The 24410-nt window shown below is 48.0% G+C and overlaps 1 protein-coding gene across 1 annotated transcript in view; it reads right to left on the bottom strand.

Annotated features, from left to right (window-relative positions):
* Window positions 1–24410, bottom strand: part of PEPD (peptidase D) — a 182132-nt gene that overhangs the window by 22374 nt on the left and 135348 nt on the right. Inside the window, exon 12 of the mRNA XM_056862584.1 lies at window positions 6307–6455. Coding sequence (XP_056718562.1) covers window positions 6307–6455 — 149 coding nt within the window. The remainder of the gene's footprint in view (window positions 1–6306; window positions 6456–24410) is intronic.

Below are 24410 nucleotides of genomic sequence, written 5' to 3'. Positions count from 1 at the left end.
TCCTTTTCCCCCTGCAGAAACACTCCATATAAACAACTAAAACCGTTTAACAAAGGTGAGGGGCCATGGCTCAGTGGCAGAGCATCTGTTTGGCACACAGAAAGTCCTGGGTTCGATCTCTGGCACCTCCAGTTAAAAGGATCAGGTAGTACGTGATATGAAAGACCTCCACCTGCAGACCCTGGAGAGTCACTGCTGATCTGCATAGACAGTACTGACTCTGATGGACTAAGAGTCTGATTCAGTATAAGGCACCTTCATGTGAACATAAAACACACAGACAGTTCTGGATGTGTATAAGGGATCAAAGTTTTGTACCAGAAAGTAGACTCGGGGGGGGGGGGAGATGTTTTATTACATTTTTATCCCACCCGTCCTCACTTCAAGAAGTTTGGGGTAGGAGGTCCTCTTCTTCCCCCCTTTTTAGGTTCACAACAGCCCCATGAGGTAGGTTTGGCAGAAAAGACAGTGTGCACCTTCAGATCACCCAGTGAACTTCATGGCAGGGTGAGGATTTGACCTCTGTTCTGATCCAACCGTTACAGCACAGAATAAGCCAAGAATAAAAGGGATGGGGGTGGGGGAGAAGGGAATTGTCCAGAAGATAAGGGAGGCTGAACCACTTCAGAGGTCACCTTTTGCATTCATTTTCTCAAAGAAAAGATGCACAGCTGGGTAAGCCAATTAGCAGTACAACCAGCGCACCCAGTGAAGGAAGCCAGATAGATCCTTAAAAGCCTCCCCCACCCACCTTTGCAAGTCCGCAGCCAGGCAGACTTCCGAGGATGATCTAATTAACATTTCCTTTTGTGGGCCGGATTGCTTTAATGTTTGATCGAGACCAAAGGGATTCCCCAGAAAGAATCCCCCTTGCCATTTTCATTAAAGGTATTCAGAGACACATTAATATATTTATGTCCTGAGAGATGCCAAACTTCTCAAAAATTTTCAGAACTCCCTACATTAAAAGACACGGTCCTAAGTTAAAACACCTCATTATTTTTTGCAACCCTAATTAAAGAAATAATTTTAGGCTCCTGTCAGACACTCCCACCCCCCATTGACTGCCCCATACTCTCCCCGGCAAAGCTATCTTGCTGGGTTGCAACTTAGACAGTTGCCTGACTGACGGTGATGGATTTAACCTGAAATAATTTTGCAACGGGGCTGGCTCCAGAGGGTTGGCATGGCTGCTGGAGCCCCCCAAGTACGGAAAACCGCCTTCTACGACAGCCACTCTTATTTAGCACCAGGAAGGCAGAGGCAGCCTAAGATGATCCTCTGCATGACACCCTGCGTTTCTCCCCAATGGGGACCCAATAGGGTTGCCAACCTCCAGGTACTAACTGGAGATCTACTGCTATTACAACTGACCTCCAGCCGATAGAGACTGGTTCACCTGGAGAAAATGGCTGCTTTGGCAACTGGACTCCATGGCATTGAATCCCCTCCCCAAACCCCTCCCTCCTCAGGCTCCACCCCAAAAACCTCCTGCTGGTTGCAAAGAGGGACCTGGCAAACCTAGGGCCTAAAGAATCCTACAACATCACTCTCGCCTCCTCCATTTTGTCCTCAAAACAACCACGTGAAGTAGGTTACCGTAGGCCAAGAGGATATGACTGGCCCAAGGTCACCTAGTGAGCTTCCGTGGCTGAGCAGGGATTTGAACCTGGGTCTCTCAGTTCCTCGTCTGACACCACACTGGCTCGCAGTCTGCACACCCCAACCTCCTCCAGGTAAAGAGGATGGCGGTGAGCCCTCATGCTCACTGTTTTGCAAAGCAAGCACAGAAAAGGAGAGGCAAGAGCATGCCATGCGCACACTGAGTCTGCATAAAAGTGATCACAGATCCCGCACCAGCAGCTGCACTATCGATCCTATTGAACTTTGAAGCAGGGCTCACCTGCAGGACTGGAGTGATCAGTCCAAATTTGGAAGCACCTCTGATGCGAGTGATTTTGTGTGTGTTTGTGTGTGTGTTTGTGATTTGTGTGTGTGTGTGTGTGTGTGATTAGTAATCAGTGCATTTCAATTCCCCCAACTCTGAGTTCACCCTGCATCTCCCCTCCCCCCAATTCCATGCAACGCATGAGCCATCCAGCATTATGCCACTAGAGGGTTTACACAGCCTGACTGGAAGGTCCTTGGACTTTGGAACCCCGTCCCACGAGACGTCTGTACTGTGGAAATTTTGCTGATGATGCGTCTGCTGTATTCTTAATTCACTGCCAAATGAGATAGCCGACGACGTAGGTCAGTGAACCAATGGCTGACCTTCTCACAGGAGCCAAGGCATGCTAGAACTGGGCCTGACGCAAGAGGCCAGCATGCAGCTCGCCTTCTGCAGTGGCACATGCAGAGGGAGGAAGCGCTATTGGACAACTCGGGAGATGCAAAGAGGAATTGACAAACACAAAGCAATATAAAAACCCAGGGTCAATAGCTATTTACCTTTATGGTTAGCAATGGGATCATGCCTCTGATTTGTTCCCATTAGAGTTGCCAGATCTGGGTTAGGAAATCCCTGGAGATTTTGGGGGTGGAGCCTGGGGAGAGCGGGATTTGTGGAGGGGAGGGACCTCAGTGAGGTATAATGCCATAGAGTCTACCTTCCAAAGCAGCCATTTTTTTTCCAGGGGAACTGAGTTCTGCAACCTGGAGACCAGTTGTAACTCCGGGGGATCTCCAGCCACCACCTGGAGACTGGCAATCCTAGTTCCCATAGATCTATAAACGTCACTGAAATGCATGTGATGGCCAGAGGCAGATGCCTGGGGCGGTGGGTTCTGGGCATCCTTATGGGTGGCAGAGCAAAGGATGGGGCTCACCCGCTGGGCAGAACGTTGCTCTGGGCAAGCTACACCCACATGCCCTTGCACAAATCCTGCGCACGCCAACAAGGCCTGTGCAGGAGAACCAGGATCTGATCTAGAGGAAGAGGACGAAGAGTTGGTTTTTATATGCCAACTTTCTCTACCACTTAAGGAAGAATCAAACCAGCTCACAATCACCTTTCCCATCCCCTCCCCACAACAGACACCCTATGTGGTAGGTGGGGCTGAGAGTGTGTGACTAGCCCAAGGTCACCCAGCTGGCTTCACGTGGAGGAGTGGGGAGACAAATCCAGTTCACCAGATTAGCCTCCGCCGCTCATGTGGAGGGGTGGGGAATCAAACCCGGTTCTCCAAATCAGAGTCCACCGCTCCAAACCACCGCTCTTAACCACTACACCAGGCTGGCTCCCAGTGTTGTGTAGTGGTTAGGCTTCTCAGTCTCGGGCTTGAGAGACCTAGGGTCAAACCTCCAGTCAGCTGTGAAGCTCCTTGGTTGACTGTGGGGCCAGTTGTTCTCTCTCAGCCTAGACCACCTCACAGAGTTGTTATGAAGGAAGAACAGAGAAGGGGGAAAACCCCAATTCTGCCTGGAAGCTCGTAGTGTGACTTTGGGCCAGTCATACACATTCAGCCCTACCTTCCTCACTGGGTTGTTGTTGGGGTAAAACAGAGGAGGACAAGCTCTTTGGATAAAAAAAAGGGAGACAGGCAAATAGCTCTGGGTGCAGCGAGGAATATGTCACCTCCCACCAACCTTACTGTGAGGGAAGCTGAAATGGTCACCTCAGGTAGGCAAATTTTGGGTGCCAATAAGGGTCGCTTATTTAAGCCAGGGGCTCCAATCCACTGGAAATTCCTTGTGCACCAATCCCACCTTACTGAAGGGGCATGGGAAATACAAAACAAAGTTCTCATGACAAGGTTTTGTGGGCTGCAGAGGCGCCAAACACAGAAAACAAAAAGCTGGCTCTGCGGGGGGAAAAGAAACCCTTCAACAAAAAACAGCTTTTGAGCATATTTGGAAGCCCTTTGCATTTCTCATATTTGACTGAAACAAACATCATCAATCAATACAATCACCCTCTCTGCCCAGCTAGTGTCTAAACGCCGCTTCTCGGCTCAGGAGGGATTTGGGGTGGTCAAGAGTGTAAATAAATGGGGGGTGGGGAGGGGTGGGGCGAGAGTTCAAGTGCTGCCAAATTGGCTTCACTCGCTGCAGCCGTTTCTCCTCGGGAGCCCCTTGCTAGACAGAAGAGCTTTTAATTGGAGCTGAGGAGGACAGCCTGCCGTCCGGGGAGACCTGATTTTAACACAACAGGGCACGGCAACGTAAGAGGAATTAAGTGAAATGTTAATTAGCAAAGAACTGGGAAAAGGCACGGCGTGCTGCGAACTACTTTTCTCCTCAATGCTTTAAGCCTGGCTCATCCGAGAGGAAGCCAGCCCTTCCATTCTCTTGCTCCCACACAGCAAAGCGTGGAACCCCATCCTTGTTTCCACCCCTCCTTCCTCCCACTAGGCAGCTTATGGGGTAGTTGCATTTGAGGAAACCCCTCGGTGTGTCTGTCACCAGTTCAGGGCAGAACGAGACGCAACTGGAGACTCGTGGCTGCTATCAAAAAGCAGCAGCCGTGTGTTTCTGCTTCTTCCTCTCTGTTACGTGTAGTAAGCTGAACAATGTGATGTGGCGTCATCAGATTTTCAATCCCTCCACTCCCAACACTCCACTTGATTTAGGGGAGGGGCTGTAGCTCGGTTTGCAGAGCATCTGGTTGGCATGCAAAAGAACCAGGTACAATCCCTGGCATCTCCAGTTTAAAGGTCTAGGCAGTGATGTGAAAGGCCTCTGCCTGATACCCTGGAGAGCCACTGCCAGGCTGAGTAGACAGTACTGACTTTGATGGACCAAGGGTCTGATTCAGTATAAGGCAGCTTCATGTGTTCATGTGAGTAGCGAAACTGAGAGCACAATGCTGCAGCATGTATTCTGGAGTATGATATGCATGGCTGCTGATTTTCAGTGGCAGCCATGTGTTACCAGTCATGTCCAGTTCCAGCCCTAGTAAGTTCGGCCTGGGACAAACCACTCTATCTCGGCCAGGGGTGGAATTCACAGTTGGACTGTCTCACTTTATTTTATTGAATGAGCCCAGCTTCCTTAGTTATCATTTAACTTTTTACTTCTGTTGACAGGAAAAACATTTAGAACATTACATTTCATTGAGGCAAACCCTCAAAAGCCAGGGAGTGTGACTAGTCAAAGGTCACACAGCTGGCCTCATGTGTAAGAGTGGGGAAACAAATCCAGCTCACCAGATTAGCCTCCGCCGCTCGTGTGGAGGAGTGGGGAATCAACCCCGGTTCTCCAGATCAGAGTCCACCGCTCCAAACCACCGCTCTTAACCACTACACCGTGCTGGCTCCCAAGGGAATCCAAGGAGGAAAGGAGTGGGGGGTAACCTGATGCCCCCTTAAGTAAAGGCAAACCCTCAAAAGCCAGGTTGTTGGCAGTGGTGTACCAAACCCCACCTACCATGAGGTTAAGTGGAGTGGGTGGAAAGGAAGCAGCAAGAGGGTGAGCCATCAAAAAACAGGGGCTCTGTAGCTAACCCTCCCATACTGAGGTGCCCCCATTTCTGTGACATACTCTCTCTCAGCCTAACCTACTTCTGAGGGTTGTTGTTGTGATGAGGATAAAATAGAGGAGTCGAGATGAACGTTGTGTTGGTATTTAAGACTACAGACAGTAAGCAGATTGTAGTGAACTAGGTGACAGCTAGGTGACAGCTGGGATCACATGACTAAAGATGACTATGCAAGAAAACTGGACTGAACAAGTTTGACTTGGAAACTGGGCAGCTATCAGTTGATTGGCTGGTAGACTGAGCCAGAACTGTATATATGTGTATGATATCTGTATATACGTGTGGGTTGTAAGAAGGAGTATACTGGCAAAGCACTTTGAAGAACTGTACAAAATAAATAGCACTAATTTAAACTGTGCTAGACTCTGCTGTGTTCACTTGTGAAGGGTGGCAACAAAACTAACAAACGCTGACATGTTGCACAATGCTCTGTGCCTCCTTTGTGGAGAAAAGCCGAGTATTTATACATATCTAAAGCAAAAACAAGCTGATGTGGAGAGGGTTGCCTCGATGTGGAACTTTTGAAAACCATGGCCCTAGTGTGCCATCTGAGTACTTCATTTACGACCATCCAGTCTCCACAAAAGTAAGCCAATCTGCTCCAGGTTATAAAGCAGCAAAGAGGTGAACAGCATGAAAGGTGTGTGTGGAAAAGTCACCAGGAACCCTGCCTGAAAGGAAGGAGGGGGCCCTTTGCCCTCTGTTTGGAGGTCTGCGTGGAATGTGGCTTGGTCATCTTTGGTTCCAGGTGCTACAAAGCCCCTCCATGGAAGGAAGCATCTTCCCAACTGCTGCCAAACGCTGAGACACACACTGAAACTTTTTACCTGCTTTGACGGCCTGCATCACAGCTCGGGATGACTTCAGCACGGCTTCGTAGATGGCCCTCTGGTCCGCGGTGAACTTTCTGTTGGCCGGAAAGCTGCAGGTGATATCCGCGCCGTAACAATGGTATTCCCCTCCCATGTCAAATAAGCTGTGGAGGAGAGGGAAGAGTGGCACCCATGAGAATGGTGGGTGGGTGGGGGAAACATGCATCTGACAAAGAAGAAATCCGCAGGGTCATTTGAGCACAGGAGCCCAATAGTTGGCTAACTGGCCACAGGAGTGACTTCAGTCACTTTGGAAGCAGTGACACAGGAAAGACCTCTTGGACCTTAGGACATTAGGAAGAATTTTCTAACAGTCAGAGCGGTTCCTCAGTGGAACAGGCTTCCTCGGGAGGTGGTAAGCTCTCCTTCCCTAGAGGTTTTTAAGAAGAGGCTAGATGGCCATCTGTCAACAATGCTGATTCTATGACCGTAGGCAGATGATGAGAGGGATGGCACCTTGGCCATCTTTTGGGCATGGAGTAGGGATCAGTGTGTGTGTGTATATGGGGTGGTGGTGGAAGTAGTTGTGAATTTCCTGCAATGTGCAGGGGGTTGGACTAGATGACCCTGGTGGTCCCTTCCAACTCTATGATTCAGGCTAAAGATTTTCACCAAGGACACACATACACACACCCCTCTCTGGAAGTAGGGAGAATCACCTGAATGAGGGGAAGCTTCACTTCTTCAAATACAAGATGTAAAATGCAACTGTCCAGGAGTGCATTCATGTGGAGAAGTGGGGAATCAAACCAGGTTCTCCGGATCAGAGTCCACCAATCCAAAGCACTGCTCTTAACCACTACACCACGCTAGCTGGAAGTAGGGACCAGTGGGCAGGTGGGATTTCCCCCTGACCATGAACACTTTTGTTGGTCCCTGCTTGTCCAAATATATTATACATATCCCCCTGGGAACCATCCAGCACTGTATTTCTGTGGTCTCCATAAATGTTTATTATTCATTAGCACTGGTGTAATTGTATGCAGAAATATGAGCCCTTGGAAAGAAATCCTCAGAAGTTGCTTCACTTTAAGAATCAAAGAAACGTCACTAGTTATACAGAAAGATCTGTGAAAAGATGGATACATTTATTGAATTCTGGAAGAACAAAATGAGTGGGGAAATCTGCACATGCATCCTCTCATACTTTGCAGATAATGCTTTTTTGTCTCGTATGTCCTAAATAATACGAAAAGAGAGAAGTTACTTTATCAGCACAGCTGGCTGCAGTTTTCGCTGTTACTTGCAGCCTAAAGGAACAGGACAAACGGCTGGAAAAGGGGGCTGCCGGATCACCTGACAAGAGACCGGGCACGTGGCTATTTGCAAGCCTTCAGAAAGTTTTCTTTTCTTAAAATCGCACAACCTTTTTTTCAAGCTGGAAGGTTTGCACTTTGTTCTTAGATAGCCGTCAGCCCTTCTGTCTGACGAGTCTCCGAGGAAAGGTTGAATCTGACAGGAATGGAACGTCACGCATTCTTTGTCTGGGCCCAAGCCCTGGAATGAAGCAGGGCAGACGGCGGTCCGAGGTTACAACCCACTCCTAGCCTAGTGGCCACCCCGCCACCCCAGGCAGAGTTCACTATTAATCTCTCTGGAGCACTTCCTTACGTTACAAGGCCCGACAGTCAAAGGCTGGCCCCAGGATGGGTTTCACTGGCCGCATGACGCCAGCACAGAGCATCACTAGGTTTGCCGCTCTGAGTGGCAGTCGGCAACGGGACCTGAGGGTGAAGGTCTCTCGCCCCCACTGAAAGATCGGCAATGCCAATCAAACTGCATTATTAAATACAGCTTATCTTTCCCATAACACTTAAATATGTATTCCTCTTGCTTTTCTCCTCAAAAGGACCCAAAGTAGCAAAGATGAAGAAGAGTTGGTTTTTATATGCCAACTTTCTCTACCACTTAAGGAGAAACCAAACCGGCTTACAATCACCTTCCCTGTGAGGTACGTGGGGCTGAGAGAGCTGTGACTAGCCCAAGATCACCCAGCTGACTTCATGTGTAGGAGTGGGGAAACCAACCTGGTTCTCCAGATCAGAGTCCACCGCTCCAAACCACCACTCTTAACCACTACATCACGCTGGTTCTCAATAATACACCAATACTATTGCAACAAAAGGTATGAAACAACAACCACAACAACCCCCCCCAACCATCAATATCTTGGGGTGGGCTCAGAACAGCTAGTCTGGCTGTTGCCCTTCGGCTCATGTCCAAAGGTTCATGCATCTGAATATGCCCCCATAAAATGAAGCAGTGCCCCCAAAGGTCGGGTTGCCAGCTCTGGGTTGGGAAATACCTGGAGATTTTGGGGATGGAGCCTGGGGAGGGCGGGGATTGGGGAGGAGAGGGACTTCAGCATGGTATAATGCTATAGAGTCCAACCTCCAAAGCAGCCATTTTCCCCAGGGGACCTGATTTTGATCATCTGGAGATCAACTGCAACAGTGGGAGATCTCCAGGTACCACCTGGCGGTTGGCAACCCTATCCAAAGGAGTGTGCCAAAAGTGTTTTAATTGTGACAGTACACATATACATAGTGTTTTTAAAGTTGGCCGTTAATGCCTTTTTAGTTGTCCCCAGACTTAAGGGCCATAATTGGGTTAAAGCACAGGATAAAACTTTTAAAAATAAAACTCTGCTCTGGTTAGACCTCACCTAAAGAATTGTGTTCAGTTTTGGGCACCACAATTTAAGGAAGATGTAGACAAGCTGGACCGTGTCCAGAGGAGGGCAACAAAGATAGTGAGGGGTCTGGAGACCAAGTCCTATGAGGAAAGGTTGAAGGAGCTGGGTATGTTTAGCCTGAAAAGGAGAAGACTGAGAGGGGATATGATAACCATGTTCAAGTATTTGAGGGGCTGTCATATAGAGGTAGGGGCTGAGTTGTTTTCTGTTGCCCAAGAAGGCTGGACCAGAACCAACGGGTTGAACTTAAATCAAAAGAGTTTCCGTCTAGACATTAGGAAGTATTTTCTAACAGTTGGAGCGGTTTTTCAGTGGAACAGGCTTCTTCAGGAGGTGGTAAGCTCTCCTTCCCTGGAGGTTTTTAAGAAGAGGTTAGATGGCCATCTGTCAGCAATGCTGATTCTGTGACCTTAGACAGATGATGAGAGGGAGGGCATCTGGGCCATCTTCTGGTCACTAGGGGTGTGCGGGGGGGAGGTAGTTGTGAATTTCCTGCATTGGGCAGGGGGTTGGATTTGATGACCCTGGTGGTCCCTTCCAACTCTATGATTCTATGAACTAAAATAAAACCAGGGGAGATGTTCACATGGTGGAATAAAATTAAACCCCAGCACAAACCCCTGAGAGCCAGCATGGTGGAGTGGTTAAGAGCAGTGGTTTGGAGTGGTGGACTCTAATCTGGAGAACTGGACTTGATTCCCCACTCCTCCACATGAGCGGCGGATGCTAATCTGGTGAACTGAGTTGGTTTCCCCACTCCTACACATGAAGCCAGCTGGGTGACCTTGGGCTAGTCACAGCTCTCTTACAGCTCTCTCAGCCCCACCTACCTCACAGGGTGTCTGTTGTGGAGAGGGGAAGGGGAGTGTTAGCTAGTTTGATTCTTCCTTAAGTGGTAGAGAAAGTCTGCACAAAAAACCCAACTTTTCTTCTTCTTCAAATTAGGTTCTCCAAGACATCCAAACACCAGCTCATTTTCCAGCTACTGAACATCTGGTGTTGCTTTCTATGGAGTCAGAGTCCTTGGTCTTTCCCTTCACTGCCTGACAGCTGCTCTCCAGGGTCTCAGGCTGAGAAAAGCAGTTTTCGGCACCTGCTGACTGAAGATCCTTCACCTAGAGATTCCCAGGAATGCTATGCTAGCACCTAACAACATCACTCACAGTTCACCTGCTCATCTCCCAACAAGATACCTGTCATCACTTGTCAACCATGCCCTTCTGTGGTCTACAAAGGACAAATAGGCCAGTCTCTAGATGGTACATGGAAACAAGTCTGGTATCAAAAACGCCAGCTGTCAATCTCCCACAGCACTCTGCTGATGTCACCATATTTCAACACCTGGCTTTAAAAAGAGGTTCCCAATACGAAACTGGTGAGCATATTTGATTGTGTGGACTTAATGGAGATTGTGAGGTATCAAATTAGTAAAGCACAGCTCAAACTGATCAACATCCAGAGTTCTAATTCACTCTTGTCTTATTTTGTGCACATTTGGCCTTTGCACAGGTCTACTGCTGTGACAAGAGTGAATTTCATTTCATTTCATTTATTTTTGGCGGTCAAGTCACAGCTGACTTATGACGACCCCGTAGGGTTTACAAGGCATGAGATGGTTCAGAGGTGGTTTGCCCTTGCCTGCCTCTGCGTCACACCGCTGGTAGTCCTTGGAGGTCTCCCATCCAAATGCTAGCAAGGATCAACCCTGCTTAGCTCCTGAGATCTGATGAGATCAGGCTAGCCTGGGCTACCCAGGTCAGGATATGCATTTCATAGACTTTTAAATTTTTTTGTCCAAGTACACATGAGCACATGAAGCTACCTTATACCGAATCAGACCCTTGGTCCATCCAAGTCTGTATTGTCTACTCAGACCGGCAGCGGCTCTCCAGGGTCACAGGCAGAGAGGTCTTTCACATTACCTACTTGTCTAGTCCCTTAAACTGGAGATGCAGGGGTTTGAACCTGGGACCTTCCGCAGACCAAGCAGATGCTCTACCAGTGAGCCATAGTCCCTCCCCTGTATACACATCTGTCAGCTGAGAATCATGCTTCATTCCAGCTGACAAAGAGGGCTCTAATAACCATGTGTGTCTTTATGGAGCTGCAGATCTTTTTGTTATCTTGTCCACAACAAATAAACCCAACTGCATCTCTGGCATGTACACTTTATGGAGCATATTATCTTTAAAAAATAAATAAATAAATGTTTGTTTACTTCATTTATACCCTGCCTTTCTTCCCCAAAGCAGCTAACATCATTCTCCTCTCCTCCATTTTACCCTCACAACAACCCTGTGAGGTAGGCTGGACTGAGAGAGTGTGACTGGCATCCTGCATGCTTCCACAGCAGATTAGGGATTTGAAACAGGATCTCCCAGATCCTAGTTTGGCAATCTAACCACTACGCCACACTAACTCTCTTTATTGAATGTCGAAATCTGGGTGAAACCCTAACCACAAAGCGCACGTGCACACACATACACACATGCACAAAAGCAGCCAATGGGTGATGTTATCAAAGATCTAAAACAAAAACAACAAAAAATTCACTGGGACTTTCAGCTACCAGCCTGGAAGTGCCAGTTCTTCAGAAGCTTCCCTTTGGATATCTGTGTGGCAGCTCCGGCACCTGGGCTGGAACATTTTGCCCCAAGCATGCTGATCAAACAAGCGGCAATTAAAAGAAGTAGGTGAAAAGTCAGCCTTTTTAGTTTTGACTTCTACTGTAAATAGCATCATGTATGCCGAGGGTCAGGGCCTCCCGCTTTTTGAGGTGCCTCAGAGTCAGCTTCGGGCAGCGTGCCAAGCAGTTCAGTTCATGTCAAAAGGTCTCCAGTGTTCCCTCTTCGGTCCAGCTCAGGACACCTTAGCAACATGGCAGCTCCCAAGTGAACCCGGCAGCCCAGATGCTCACATCATGAGTTTCCCAAGTGCAGAAAGCAGACGGGTGAGGTGCGGGCGCTCATCCCAGTGACACACAAAACCCAAATTGAAGGCCAGCCGTATGGTTCCCACGGGGAAGCAGCTTTGCAGGGGCGGTCTGATGGTCTGATGACTGGGAAGCAAAACGTCTGCCACTTCCGGAAGACCTTTGTGCATCCAAGGCGATTTCAGATCAATGCAGAGGCCACCAAAGGTTTATGGTGCCCCAAAGTCAGCCTAACTAAGGCTATCATATTTTGGTCACATTATGAGAAGACAAGAGTCACTGGAAAAGACCGTCATGCTAGGAAAAGCTGAGGGCAGCAGGAAAAAAGGAAGGCCCAACAAGAGATGGATTGACTCTATAAAGGAAGGCACAGCCCTCAATTTGCAAGACCTGAGCAAGGCTGTCAAAGATAGGACATTGATTCATAGGGTCGCCATGAGTCAGAAGCGACTTGATGGCACTTAGCACACCCACACACAAAGTCAGCCAGCTCTCTAGATCTGGAATTCCTAAAACGTGCACCGTGAGAGAACGGCTTCTGTGCCACAAGACCTCAAGAAAGTAAAAGGTCCCGAGAGCCCAAGGAATCACCAACAGAGGAGGTTGCCTGCTGCATCCCTGCATGATCCACTGTTTTGGCCTATTCACTGCTGAGGAGCAGATAATGTTGTGGCTATGAGCAATTAAGCCCCATCCAGAGTTGCAGCAGACATTGCTGCAACCAAAAGAGTCTGTCCTAGCATCTCTGCATGAGTTGCTGCCCTGGCCCAGCTGCCTTCTAATCAGGAGGGATGCCCGGGTCAGTGGATTCATGCAGAAGCACAATCTATGGCTCACCTAAGAAAAAAGAGTAATGCTTATTTGTACACAGCCAATCTCTAAAAACAGTCAAGCCTGACCTTCCACCCCAAGGAATGGGGAAACTGCAAGAGGGCATTAGCTCCCTTCTTCCAGAAAAAAGAGAGGCACCTCAGTTGCATCTGCTGGAGCAAGCATGACCTTGGGCTAGTCAAACTCTCTCAGCCTCACCTACCTCACAGGTGTCTGTTGTGGAGAGGGGAAGGGAAGGTGATTATAAGCCAGTTTGATTCTTCCTTAAGTGGTAGAGAAAGTCGGCATATAAAAACCAACTCTTCTTCTTCTACAGTCAGTCAACCCCCTGCTCACCAAGTTCATCGGAAAAGTCCTTCCCTGTAATCTTATCTCCCTCACTCCACTGCTTTTCTCTTGCTTTGCTCTCTCCTTAACGCTGGCAGCAAAATGTGAGTGGGATGTGCAGAACGTTGGAGCTACAATGGGTCCCTTTGCTCATTTGCAGAACGCAGACCCCCCCCTGGCCTGCTGCATACCTGGACTTTAAAAAATCTAGTTCAAGTTAAATGGTAATCATATCAGACTTCTCTTAAGGATTTTGGCTGTTTCTTCTTGGCTTAAGGTGGCCCCTCAGTAGTGCCTGAAGGTCCCTCACTGCAGCTTTTTTAGCAGCCACCTGAGGTCTTAGATGCTGAGGAAACACAAACATTGTTCTGGGGCCATTTTAGAATTCCCAAAGCTATTAAAAAACGCAACAAAACCATTCCACTGCTCCTCCCTCAGGGACTCTCCGACGCAATGTGTGCTTCAAAAAAAGATTAAAGGGTCTTGTCATCTTTGAAGTACCCACACCCACAGAAGAGGTTGCCCATTGCACCCCTGCTTCCCCCGGTCCTGGCTATGCCCTTCCAGTTAAGTGGACAGTTCATTCGGAGGGAGTCACTGTTAACAGGAGCGCATGGATCGCTCAGCCGTACCCCAAGGCAGGGATACAGCCCAACCGCTCACCTTCTGAGCTACTGCTCTGCTCCAAGCTTGCCTGCTAAACGGAAACCCAATTGCAGTGACTCGTGCAGAGATGCGGCGGAAGGCATCTCAGCAAATGAAGAGTCCGAAGAGAATGGAAGTAAAACCAATTAATAAAAATCCAGCATATATATGTTTTTTAAAATCCAGCATACACTTTTGCAGACTAGAGTCTGAAGCCCTTGCTTGCATCTTTTGAAACAGGCTCCAGCTCACAAAAGCCACCACTCGGAATAAAATCCCGCAAAGCCTTTTAAAGTGACTCAACTCCTATTTTTGCTACAATAGCCTAATGCCGCTACCCCTCTGGAACCGTTTAACTAATTAATTTTAAATGACTAATTAAAACTGGCAGCAGTTTCAGTGTCTGAACCTCTTTTCAAAGGCGGTTCCCTTGCCGAATGCACTGTAGTAATCAAGCCCAGATGTTCAGACCAGCCCGGATAACCGTGGCCTGGACGTGTCTCCTGTCAGCGGCATCCCTTCTTTGTGGGGCTAGAGGTGCCATGCCTTAGTGGCCTTTTATAGCAGTGTTTCCTAACCTGTGGGTCAGGACCCAAAAGTGGGTCGTAAAGCCTCTGCAAGTGGGTGGCCGGCCAGTCCTCTCTAATGGCAGCTCATGCCATTTAAAAAAAGAGTAAGAAGAAGAAGAGTTGGTTTTCATATGCTGACTTTCTCTACCACTTAAGGAAGAATCAAACTGGCTTACAATCAACTTCCCTTCCCCTCCCCACAACAGACACCGTGTGAGGTAGGTGGGGATGAGAGAGCTCAGAGAGAGCTGTGACTAGCCCAAGGTCACCCAGCTGGCTTCATGTGGAGGAGTGGGGAATAAAACCTGGTTCTCCAGATTAGAGTCCACCACTCCAAACCACCGCTCTTAACCACTACCACGCTGGAGAAGGAGATGAGCTTCCACTTGCTTGGGGTTCATAGTGGGGGCAGCTGCAGCCTTTGTGTGATGCTTGTTGGTTTCTTTAAAAAGCATCTGGCTGGGTACTATGGAAAACAGAAGACCTAGGGTTAGTCACAGCTCTCTTAGAGCTCTCTCAGCCCCACCTACTTCACAGGGTGTCTGTTGTGGGGAGGGGAAGGGAAGGCGATTGGAAGCCGGTGTGAGTCTCCCTTAAGTGGTAAAGAAAGTCAACATATAAGAACCAACTCTTCCTCTTCTTCTGTTTTCTGTTGCTTCCACACCTGTGCAATAATACACAGGATGTACCTACCAACCCTGCGTTCCTCTGGTGGACGCAAAGGAATAGCAATGGTAAGCACGCCTGCCAGAAGCTATAGAAGCCAACTCCTTCCTTTCGCAGTGGCAGGCGCGACCAAGTAAGCTTTTTGGCGGTCCCGAGTCCTCTGAGTCCTCTCCAAAAACCCGTGAAGCTACTACAATCTGTGAGCAAGAAACACCCCCAGATAGCAGTACTTGCTTGGTTTTTCTCTTGCCCGTCCTCCAAGAAGAAGGTGAGCTTCGACAGATCCATTGTACTAGTGGAAGAGCTTTCTTCCAGCAGAAAAGGACCTGCCCCCTACACAGAAGGCTCAGCTAGGTAAATGGATCTGGAGGATCCAACCCAGAATATGTAAGAAGTGTTCAAGAGGATACAGACCGAAACTGAAAACTGTCTACACCCTGATTTTCTTTTCTGCAGCTTTTCAAGGATGGAAGAGGTAGCAATTGTTATAACTTTGTCATCTCGTCGTATGTATTCTGAGTTGTTCCAGGCAATAGCTTTTTAAGCCAAGATGCCTGATTAGGAAAACCCAGCAACAGAATGCTAGCTTGGAACTTTTATGAGGAGAAGCAAAGAAATGGAAAACCTTTGCTTTGCAATCTGTAACCTTTGCTTAGGGTGAGAAGGTTTTAAAGGTCCGGATGGAATGTGGCTAATCTGGTATGAGCAGAAACCCGGGCCAATTAGGAAAGAAGGCTTTGGAATCAATTCACTGAGCTCATTTTAAGGTTCCCCCTATTAACAGGAAAACCTGAAGTGGAGAAACCACAACCCATTAACCTTCGGGAACGGTAACACCCTTGAGACTGACCCTGTTTGGCGACGTGCATCTGGATCAAGCCCTTAAAGAAGGGACATCTGTAACACAATCCTGTGCATATTTAAGAGCCCTGTAGTGCAGAGTGGTAAGCTGCAGTACTGCAATCAAAAGCTCTGCCCATGACCTGAGTTCGATCCCAGCGGAAGTCAGTTTCAGGGAGCCGGCTCAAGGTTGACTCAGCCTTCCATCCTCCCGAGGTCGGTAAAATGAGTACCCAGCTTGCTGGGGGTAAAGCATAGACGACTGGGGAAGGCAATGGCACACCACCCCATAAACATAGTCTGCCTAGTAAACATCAGGCTGTGACATCACCCCATGGGTCAGGAATGACCCGGTGCTTGCACAGGGGACTACCTTTATTTTTAAATGACATTGGACTCAAACATTTTTTGAGATAGGTACAGATAGGACTGCAGAATCTCTAGATTTTCTTCCTTTTTTTATCCCACCCTTCCTACACAGAGCAATGGGCAGTGAACATCATTCCTCCCTCCATTTTATCCTAACAACCATCCTGTAAGGTAGGCTAACACGAGAGAGAGATGGGGTGGGGGAGAGAGAGGGACTGGCCTAAAGTCACCTAGCAAGCTTCCATGGCACAATAGGGATTTGAACCTTGTCTCCCAGCTCTAACCCCTACACCACACTGGCTAGTAATCCAGATCAGCTCATGCCAACTCTCCTTCTGAAGTGAATGGAGAAAGTCAATTTAATACAGAACATTTGATGTATGTTTTCCAGCTTCTGGACCCCCCCCCCCCCGCCCCAATCCCTATGTCCATAGCATGCAACAATCCATTGTGGCAAGCAGCCTGTCGAATCCACTGATGTGTGGCAAACTGAACCAATGCAGATGGGCAAGCGGGCAGGCTTTTACAGCCAGCTCGGAGGTAAAGCAAAAATATTTGCAAAGCATATCAGAGAAAAGCAAAATCACTCCAGTGCAAGAACCCAGGTGTCAGGCCTCAGCAAGTCAATGTGTTCCTGGCAATAACTTTCCTCCAGACGATACAGCGAGGTAAAAGTTTATTTCAGAAGAAAAGCAATTTCAGCAGGTCAAAAGACTTAAGGCTAGCATACAGGTATGGGGGAATAATGAAACATATATATGGTAGATACAATGGGGTTGATTGGATTATTGGAAACAAAGACACAATACCGAAGTTAACTACTGGTAACGACTTGAGAAAAAGTAATCGGAGTTAAATGAGTGTGTTAAGTGGCTGATCTTCCCAGGCTCCCAGTATTGTTCTGCGGGACCGGGTATCAGATCGGTCATTACCGGGGTGGGTCTCCATTGAGCTGCAGATCTTGGGCAGGAGACCAGGTGCAAACGGGGAGGGACGGAGTGAAAAAGTACTCCATTTTGTCCGTGGGGGAAAACCATCTTGTTTCTATCCGGGGCCGGCGGAGAGCCCATCTGACACCAGGGAAGGGGCTGTGGCTCAGTGGTAGAGCATTTGCTTGGCATGCAGAAGGTCCCAGGTTCAATCCCCAGCATCTCCAGTTAAAGGGATTAGGCGAGTAGGTGATGTGAAAGACCTCTGCCTGAGACCCCAGAGAGCCGCTGCCGGTCTGAGTAGGCAATATGGACTTTGATGGACCGAGATTCAGTACAAGGCAGCTTCATGTGTTCATATAAAAAAGAATAGATTTAAAAAATTAGGAACCACATGTAATTTATGATTCTTATCAAATGCTTTAATATCAAGCAAGGCCATTTTTTAGGGGGGACGACGACCCATAATCCAGTTTCTTGAAGAAAATAATGCCAGCCTCTCACTTCCTAATGCAACACTGCCCCCATCAGGTCAAAAATAATGCCAGCACTGAATATTTTAAATGCACGTTTCTCGGGAGATCTGTTGAGCATTGCCCACTTTTTGACAGCCAGATGCCCTGTTTTCAGACCCACGCATCTGGGACATATGCAAATGGGCCAGAGAGAATGGACCAAGAGCACAGCATCGCTAGCCTGTCCCCTAAGAGAGCCTCAAGATAAAGAAAAGTCTGTGTCACTGCTAAATCTTGAAATGATTTTGCGGTTGTTAAACTAAATGGGGAAGGGCCATGGCTCAGTGGTACAACATCTACTTGCAGGCCAAATGTCCCAGCATCTCCTGTTAAAGAATCTGGCAGTAGGAAATGAGAAAGACCTCTACCTGAGACCCTGGAGAGCGACTGCCAGTCTAAGTAGACAATCCAAGCATACTTCGGAGATACTGTGGGTTCGGTTCCAGACCACCGCAATAAAGCGAATATCGCACAGCCTCTCTCATTACTAATCACTGGGAGAAGCAACGAATGAAAAAGAAGAAGAGGAGTTGGTTTTTATATGCCGACTTTCTCTACCTTCTAAGGCGAATCAAACCGGCTTACAATCTCCTTCCCTTCCTCTCCCCACAACAGACACTTTGTGAGGTAGGTGGGGCTGAGCGAGTTCGGAGAGAACTGTGACTAGCCCAAGGTCACCCAGCAGGTTCCATGTGGAGGAGTGGGGAAACCAACCCGGTTCTCCAGATTCTCTCTCTCAGCTTCTCCTCCCTCACTGGGTTGTTGTGAGGATAAAAATGGAGAAACAAACACTGTCCTGAGCTAACTGCAGGAAGGGCAGATAAACATGCCCTAGTTGGATAGACAGATAAAGGAAAAATGCCATCTTTATTTCTGAAATGTCATATCTAGGATGTTATCGTAGTCTGTGTTGGATCCCCCTAGAACCCACCCCCCACAGGTTTTGTGCGCCACCCACAGATCAGACCCCACCCGCCCCACAAGAGAGTCTGATCTTGGAAGCTTAAGTCACCAGACTCTCTGGATCCATCAACCTAGCAGAGATGTTGCAGGGCTGTCTGTCGCCTGCCTACCTCTGGGAAGTTTTGGCTGATCGACGCAAAGCAGTTCAATGCTCTGAGAGCCCTGTCAGAACTTTAAAAAGGAAACAACAGCTCAGAACAGGAAGCGTTTGTGTTTACCGAGCGGCGGGTGGCAGACCGAACCCAAACAGTATTAATATTCCGCAAAGCAAGTGTATACAAATGTTATTTTTAAAAAGGAGATTATCTGCTGGAGGCCAGAAAACCTGCCAAACTTCGCTCGCTAACTCGACGCTGAATTTCCTCCAGAGTGTGTTTATCAAAAGCAATAAGAGGAAAGTGTCTCGTGCAAAGCCAGCGACTGAAGCGGCTGGCTCTTTTTGAGCAGAGCCGGGCTTCGAGTTCGGAACGATGCAGTGGGGACGTGCAGGAAAAAAAACAGCCTTTTTTTGTCGGGGTGGGGAAACAATTCACTTGCTCGGCTTCAGATGTTGGAGAAACCCCGCGGAGCATTCAAAAGAAATACTGAAACAAAAGGCCCCAAATCAACCAAAAAACCAAGCGGCGCTGAACAATGCACGATGAACAAAGTGCGGTGACTCAAATTACTCGACGGGGTGCGTTGCAGAGCAAGGAGGGGGGGAGTTACACGCTGTGGAAGAACAGACGAGGCCTTGCTGCATTCAGCCTTGTGCTGGAGATGAACCACTATGACACGTGTCCAGATCAGAGAGGCCCTTCCAGCAGAAGCAGTAGCAGCAGGAGGAGGAGAAGAGGAGTTGGCTTTTATATGCCGACTTTCTCTGCCACTTAAGGGAGACTCAAACCAGCTTACAATCACCTTGCCTTCCCCTCCCCACAACAGACACCCTGTGAGGTAGGTGGGGCTGAGAGTGTGTGACTAGCCCATGGTCACCCAGCTGGTTTTGTGTGTAGGAGTAGGGAAACAAATCCAGTTCACCAGATTAGCCTCCGCCGCTCATGTGGAGGAGTGGGGAATCAAACCCGGTTCTCCAGATCAGAGTCCACCTCTCCAAACCACCGCTCTTAATCACTACACCACGTTGGCATCTCAGAGGAGATGAAGTGGCTGGCAGTGTTGGATCAAGCCATTATTGCGACCGGAGTCTACAGCAAAACGGTGATAACATGGCATTAGGAGGACAAAGTCCAAGAGATGCTCAACCTGTCCCTAAACGACTCATGGGTTTTGACGAGGATGCAGCCTGGTAGCTGAAATACTATCCTTTGGCCACCCAAAATGGCACTGAAAAACAGCAGAGAGCAGGTCAACAGCTCTCTGTCTCCCTCCTCTTCGGTAAGCAGAATGCAGAGAGGAGGATGTCTGGGTCCTACTGCCAGAATCCTTGGTTTAAGAGACACAAACATCATAAGAACATAAGAAAAGTCCTGCTGGATCAGACCAAGGCCCATCAAGTCCAGCAGTCTGCTCACACAGTGGCCAACCAGGTGCCTCTAGGAAGCCCACAAACAAGACGACTGGAGCAGTATTGTCCCGCCTGTGTTCCAAAGGATCTAAGATAATGGGCATGCCAGCGTGGTGTAGTGGTTAAGAATGGTGGTTTGCAGAGGTGGAGTCAGATCTGGAGAACCGGGTTTGATTCCCCACTCCTCCACATGAGCAGCGGTGGCTAAGCTGGGTGACCTTGGGCAAGTCATTCTTGCTCAGCCTCACCTACCTCACAGGGTGTCGGTTGTGGGGAGGGGAAGGGAAGGTGATTGTAAGCCGGTTTGATTCTCCCTTAAGTGGCAGAGAAAGTCGGCATATAAAAACCAACTCTTCTTCTTCTCTGATCCTGGAGAGAATACATATGCATCATGACTAGTACCTGTTTTTACTAGTAGCCATGAATACCCCTCTCTTCCAAGAACATGTCCACTCCTCCCTTCTGGCACCTTAAAGTAAATTTATGGTAGATGGTCTTGAGGGGCCAGAAGGAGGCTCTCATTTGCCTACCGGAAATGTACCCTGTTTGAATATTCAGTCCATCATGACAACTCCACCAGGTTGGAGAGAACGTTAGGAACAAATTCAGTCTCATGGAATTCCATGGCACATGGGACAGAATACCCACGTGGGTCAACGAGCCCTACAGAGCTGCCTGTTTTGTTTTTCTGCTTCTTTGGAAGGACCGGCTACCATCGTGCAGGTGTAGTAGACACCAAGGGTGCATGTGCAGACATCCTTTGCACACAGGTTGTGAGGAGCCACAGAACAGAGCAGTGAGGTCCCTCAGTGGTGGAGGAGATTCCTTTTTTGCAGCAGCAGGTTTGGATGCTCTGGCCGCTCTTCTTCCTGTCACGTGCCTGTGATATCAAGCAAGTTCCCGTCACATGCCTGCAACTCGACGGGTCGAACTCTGCCACTTGGGGCTAAAGAAGGTTCTAGAAGTCTGCTTTGGGTAGCATGGTTATGGAGCAACCGACTATGTCGGTTCCACTGATTTTCAGGAAAGACTTTTAATTACCTCGGGTGTGTGCATGTATGTATGAAATCAGGCTGACGGAAAGATGCTCAAGTCGTATTTAAGATCTGCGATTAGATTATCAACATTCATTCACTGGCCAAGCCTGTTACCTCGAATATGCGTCTTTACCAATCGAATGACGCTGAGGCTGTGTGACAAGGGTATTCCAACAGAGGGCCCCCCACAGCCATTAAAGGTTTTATTGCGAAACTGAGCAGAAGTCCCGAATACGGAAGATGTGAGTAGACTTTTCATTACAGCTTTACGATCCCGCGTTTGCGATCAGATATATCCCAGGCCGCCAAATCAGCAATGCTGGCAAAGCAGCTATTAACTGCTTGTGCATAAAGCGCCATGACACTCTTCAGCTTTCCTTGTTTAGCTGTGACTTGCTCAACGAGGCTAGAGACAGATGGATAAAGCCTTTTATTCGGGAATCTGTCTCTAAACTGGATAATCTGAGGCTTCTGTTAGCAGGGGTGGATTTTAATATTACATTGGCAGTCGCCAAATTTCTTTCCTAGACAACTAAGATTAAAAAATACTGATTTCCTTGTGGGCTATTTAGATAGTTACTTTTTTTCCCTTCCTTTTTATTTTGATCTCAGTGTGGCATTGTTCAGGGCCAAATCTGCCATATGAATAATATCATTAAAGTAAGTATAAAGCGCCATCAAGTTACAGCTGACTTATGGCAACCCTACAGGGTTTTCAAGGCAAGTAATTAAGCAGAGGGGGTTTGCTGTAGCCTTCCTCTGCACAAGCCTTCTTTGGTGGTCTCCCATCCACCCTGCTTAGCTTCCGAGCTCTGACAAGACTGAGCTAAACTATACCATTCTTTGTCCCAGCTAATAACTAGGTGTCTAATTTATGCATACAGAAGTTAGCATTTCAGGATGATAACCGGTATGATTAAAACTATTGAAAGCCTTTTAATGGCTGCAGATAGAATCATAGAATCATAAAGTTGGAAGGGGCCATATAGGCCATCTAGTCCAACCGCCTGCTTAATGCAGGATCAGCCTAGAGCATCCCTGACAAGTGTTTGTCCAGCCTCTGCTTAAAGACTGCCAGGGAGGGGGAGCTCACCTCCTCCCTAGGGAGCTGATTCCACTGTCAAACAACTCTTACTGTAACCCCCCCCAATATCCAGCCAGCACCATTCCTCCTGAAATTTAAATCCATTATTGTGAGTCCTATCCTTCGCTGCCAATAGCATCATAGAGCTGGAAGGGACCACCAGGGTCATCTAGTCCAACCCCCTGCACAATGCAGGAGACTCCCTGCCCTCCTCTAAGTGACAGCCCTTCAAATACTTAAAGAGAGCAATCATGTCCCCCCTCAACCTCCTCTTCTCCAGACTAAACATTACCAACTCCCTCAGCCTTTCCTCATAGGGCTTGGTCTCCATAATCTAATAATCTCATAGTGATTCTTGTTCGTACTAGACAGGTGTTTACTCTGGATATATGTTTACTATTGTGGTTCCACAGGTGATAGAATCTTTTAAGATCTACAGGATAACCCCAAACTGCGGCATGGGAACCACAGAGTTGCAACCACGTAGCAGGAACTTATCTGACATCACAGACACGAGACAGGAAGAGGAGGAGTCAAGAGTCCCCAAACCTGCTTATGCTAAAAAGGAATTCTCTCCTCCCTGAGAGACCCGATTGAATTTAAAGGCATTTATTTGTGTGAGCCTTTGCTGTTGGGCAAACGCGGCCGCTGATGCAGATTCGGCCGGCTTGGTGATTGGTAGCAGATTTGTCTTTATACTGTGAGGTATTATTGTTTTGTTACCGGTAACTCACTTTGAGAACCCACTGACTGAAAAGCAAGAGAGAAATCTCCCAAATAAATAACACTGGGAGCCGTTCTGATATTCTTACCATGGCTGGAGTTTCCAGTGTAGGCGTGAGGATCTGGATTTATAATCTTACAGCCATATAATATTTGTTATTTAAAGGGTGAGGACCTCCTGACTTCAAATCTGACCTAAGGCTTGAAGATTCTTGTTTTGCTCGATGAAAGGCTTACAGGATGCTGGACATTTCGGTCAACCCGCGCAACCCATCTGCCTGCTACAATCAAAATCTGAAGTCGGAGAGACAGAGCTTGTTAAAAAGAGGTTATTCCACGGCTTCCAGAAGCCAGCATTACTGTCTTGTCCCTGTAAGTGATAAGGCTACTGGCTGGGGGACCAAGATATTTTTCCTAGAAAACTAGTGAACTTAGAAGTTGAAACCTGATCGGATTAATTAGGATGGTGGGGAAAGACGCTTCCCTTGACTTCTGAACTGTGGCTTAATTAATGTGGGATGCATACCTTTCTTGTTAGAAAGGTGCCATCAATCAAGGGTATTTGGCAATCTTTGTTCTCAGGGCTGACTGCTAGATTCCTGCAAGCTCATGTATGGAATTCTAATGCATTATCAGAAAGCTAACTCGTGCATGTCCAAAACCGAGATATAAACTGATGCTAGTAACATGGAAAAGTAGGTGCTGTCTTTCCCTGCATACATCCCACTGAACAAATACACCAAATGTACAATCTGAACCTCTCTCTATGGGCCAGCCCTTCAAATTGTAGGAATGGGCAATCCCAGAGATGGTGCGCCCCTCCATCCCAAGGAAGCTCTGCATCATGGAAGGGTCCCTGCTCTGGAAGAGAGTGCCACTGCTAGTGAAACTATGCATAGGATCCAACTCCTTCCCTGACACAAGGAGAAGGAGAGTTGGTTTTTATATGCCCACTTTCTCTACCATTTAAGGAAGAATCAAACCGGCTTACAATCACCTTCCTTTCCCCTCCCCACAACAGACACCTTGTGAGGTAGGTGGGGCTGAGAGAGGGTGACTAGCCCAAGGTCACCCAGCTGGCTTCATGTGTAGGAGCGGGGAAACAAATCCAGTTCACCATATTAGCCTCCTCTGCTCGTGTGGAGGAGTGGGGGAATCAAACCCGGTTCTCTAGACTAGAATCCACCACTCCAAACCACCGCTCTTATCCACTACGCCACACTGGCTCTCCTGTTAGCTTTAACAAGATATCCAACAAGAAAGCACATGGGGGGGGGGAGTACGATGCAGATGTATATCAGTGGAGTTGAAGCTGTTGCAGAGCAAAGAGCTGCTGCTTGCCTTCCACCATACTGCCAACTCAGACCAAGGACACTTGGATGTAAGGCAGCACATGATTCACCTGTGAGTTGCCAGTGTGGAGATAA

This window comes from Euleptes europaea, chromosome 17, assembly GCF_029931775.1.
Source record: "Euleptes europaea isolate rEulEur1 chromosome 17, rEulEur1.hap1, whole genome shotgun sequence".
Classification (NCBI taxonomy): domain Eukaryota; kingdom Metazoa; phylum Chordata; class Lepidosauria; order Squamata; family Sphaerodactylidae; genus Euleptes; species Euleptes europaea.
This window is presented reverse-complemented; position numbering and strand designations above follow the sequence as displayed.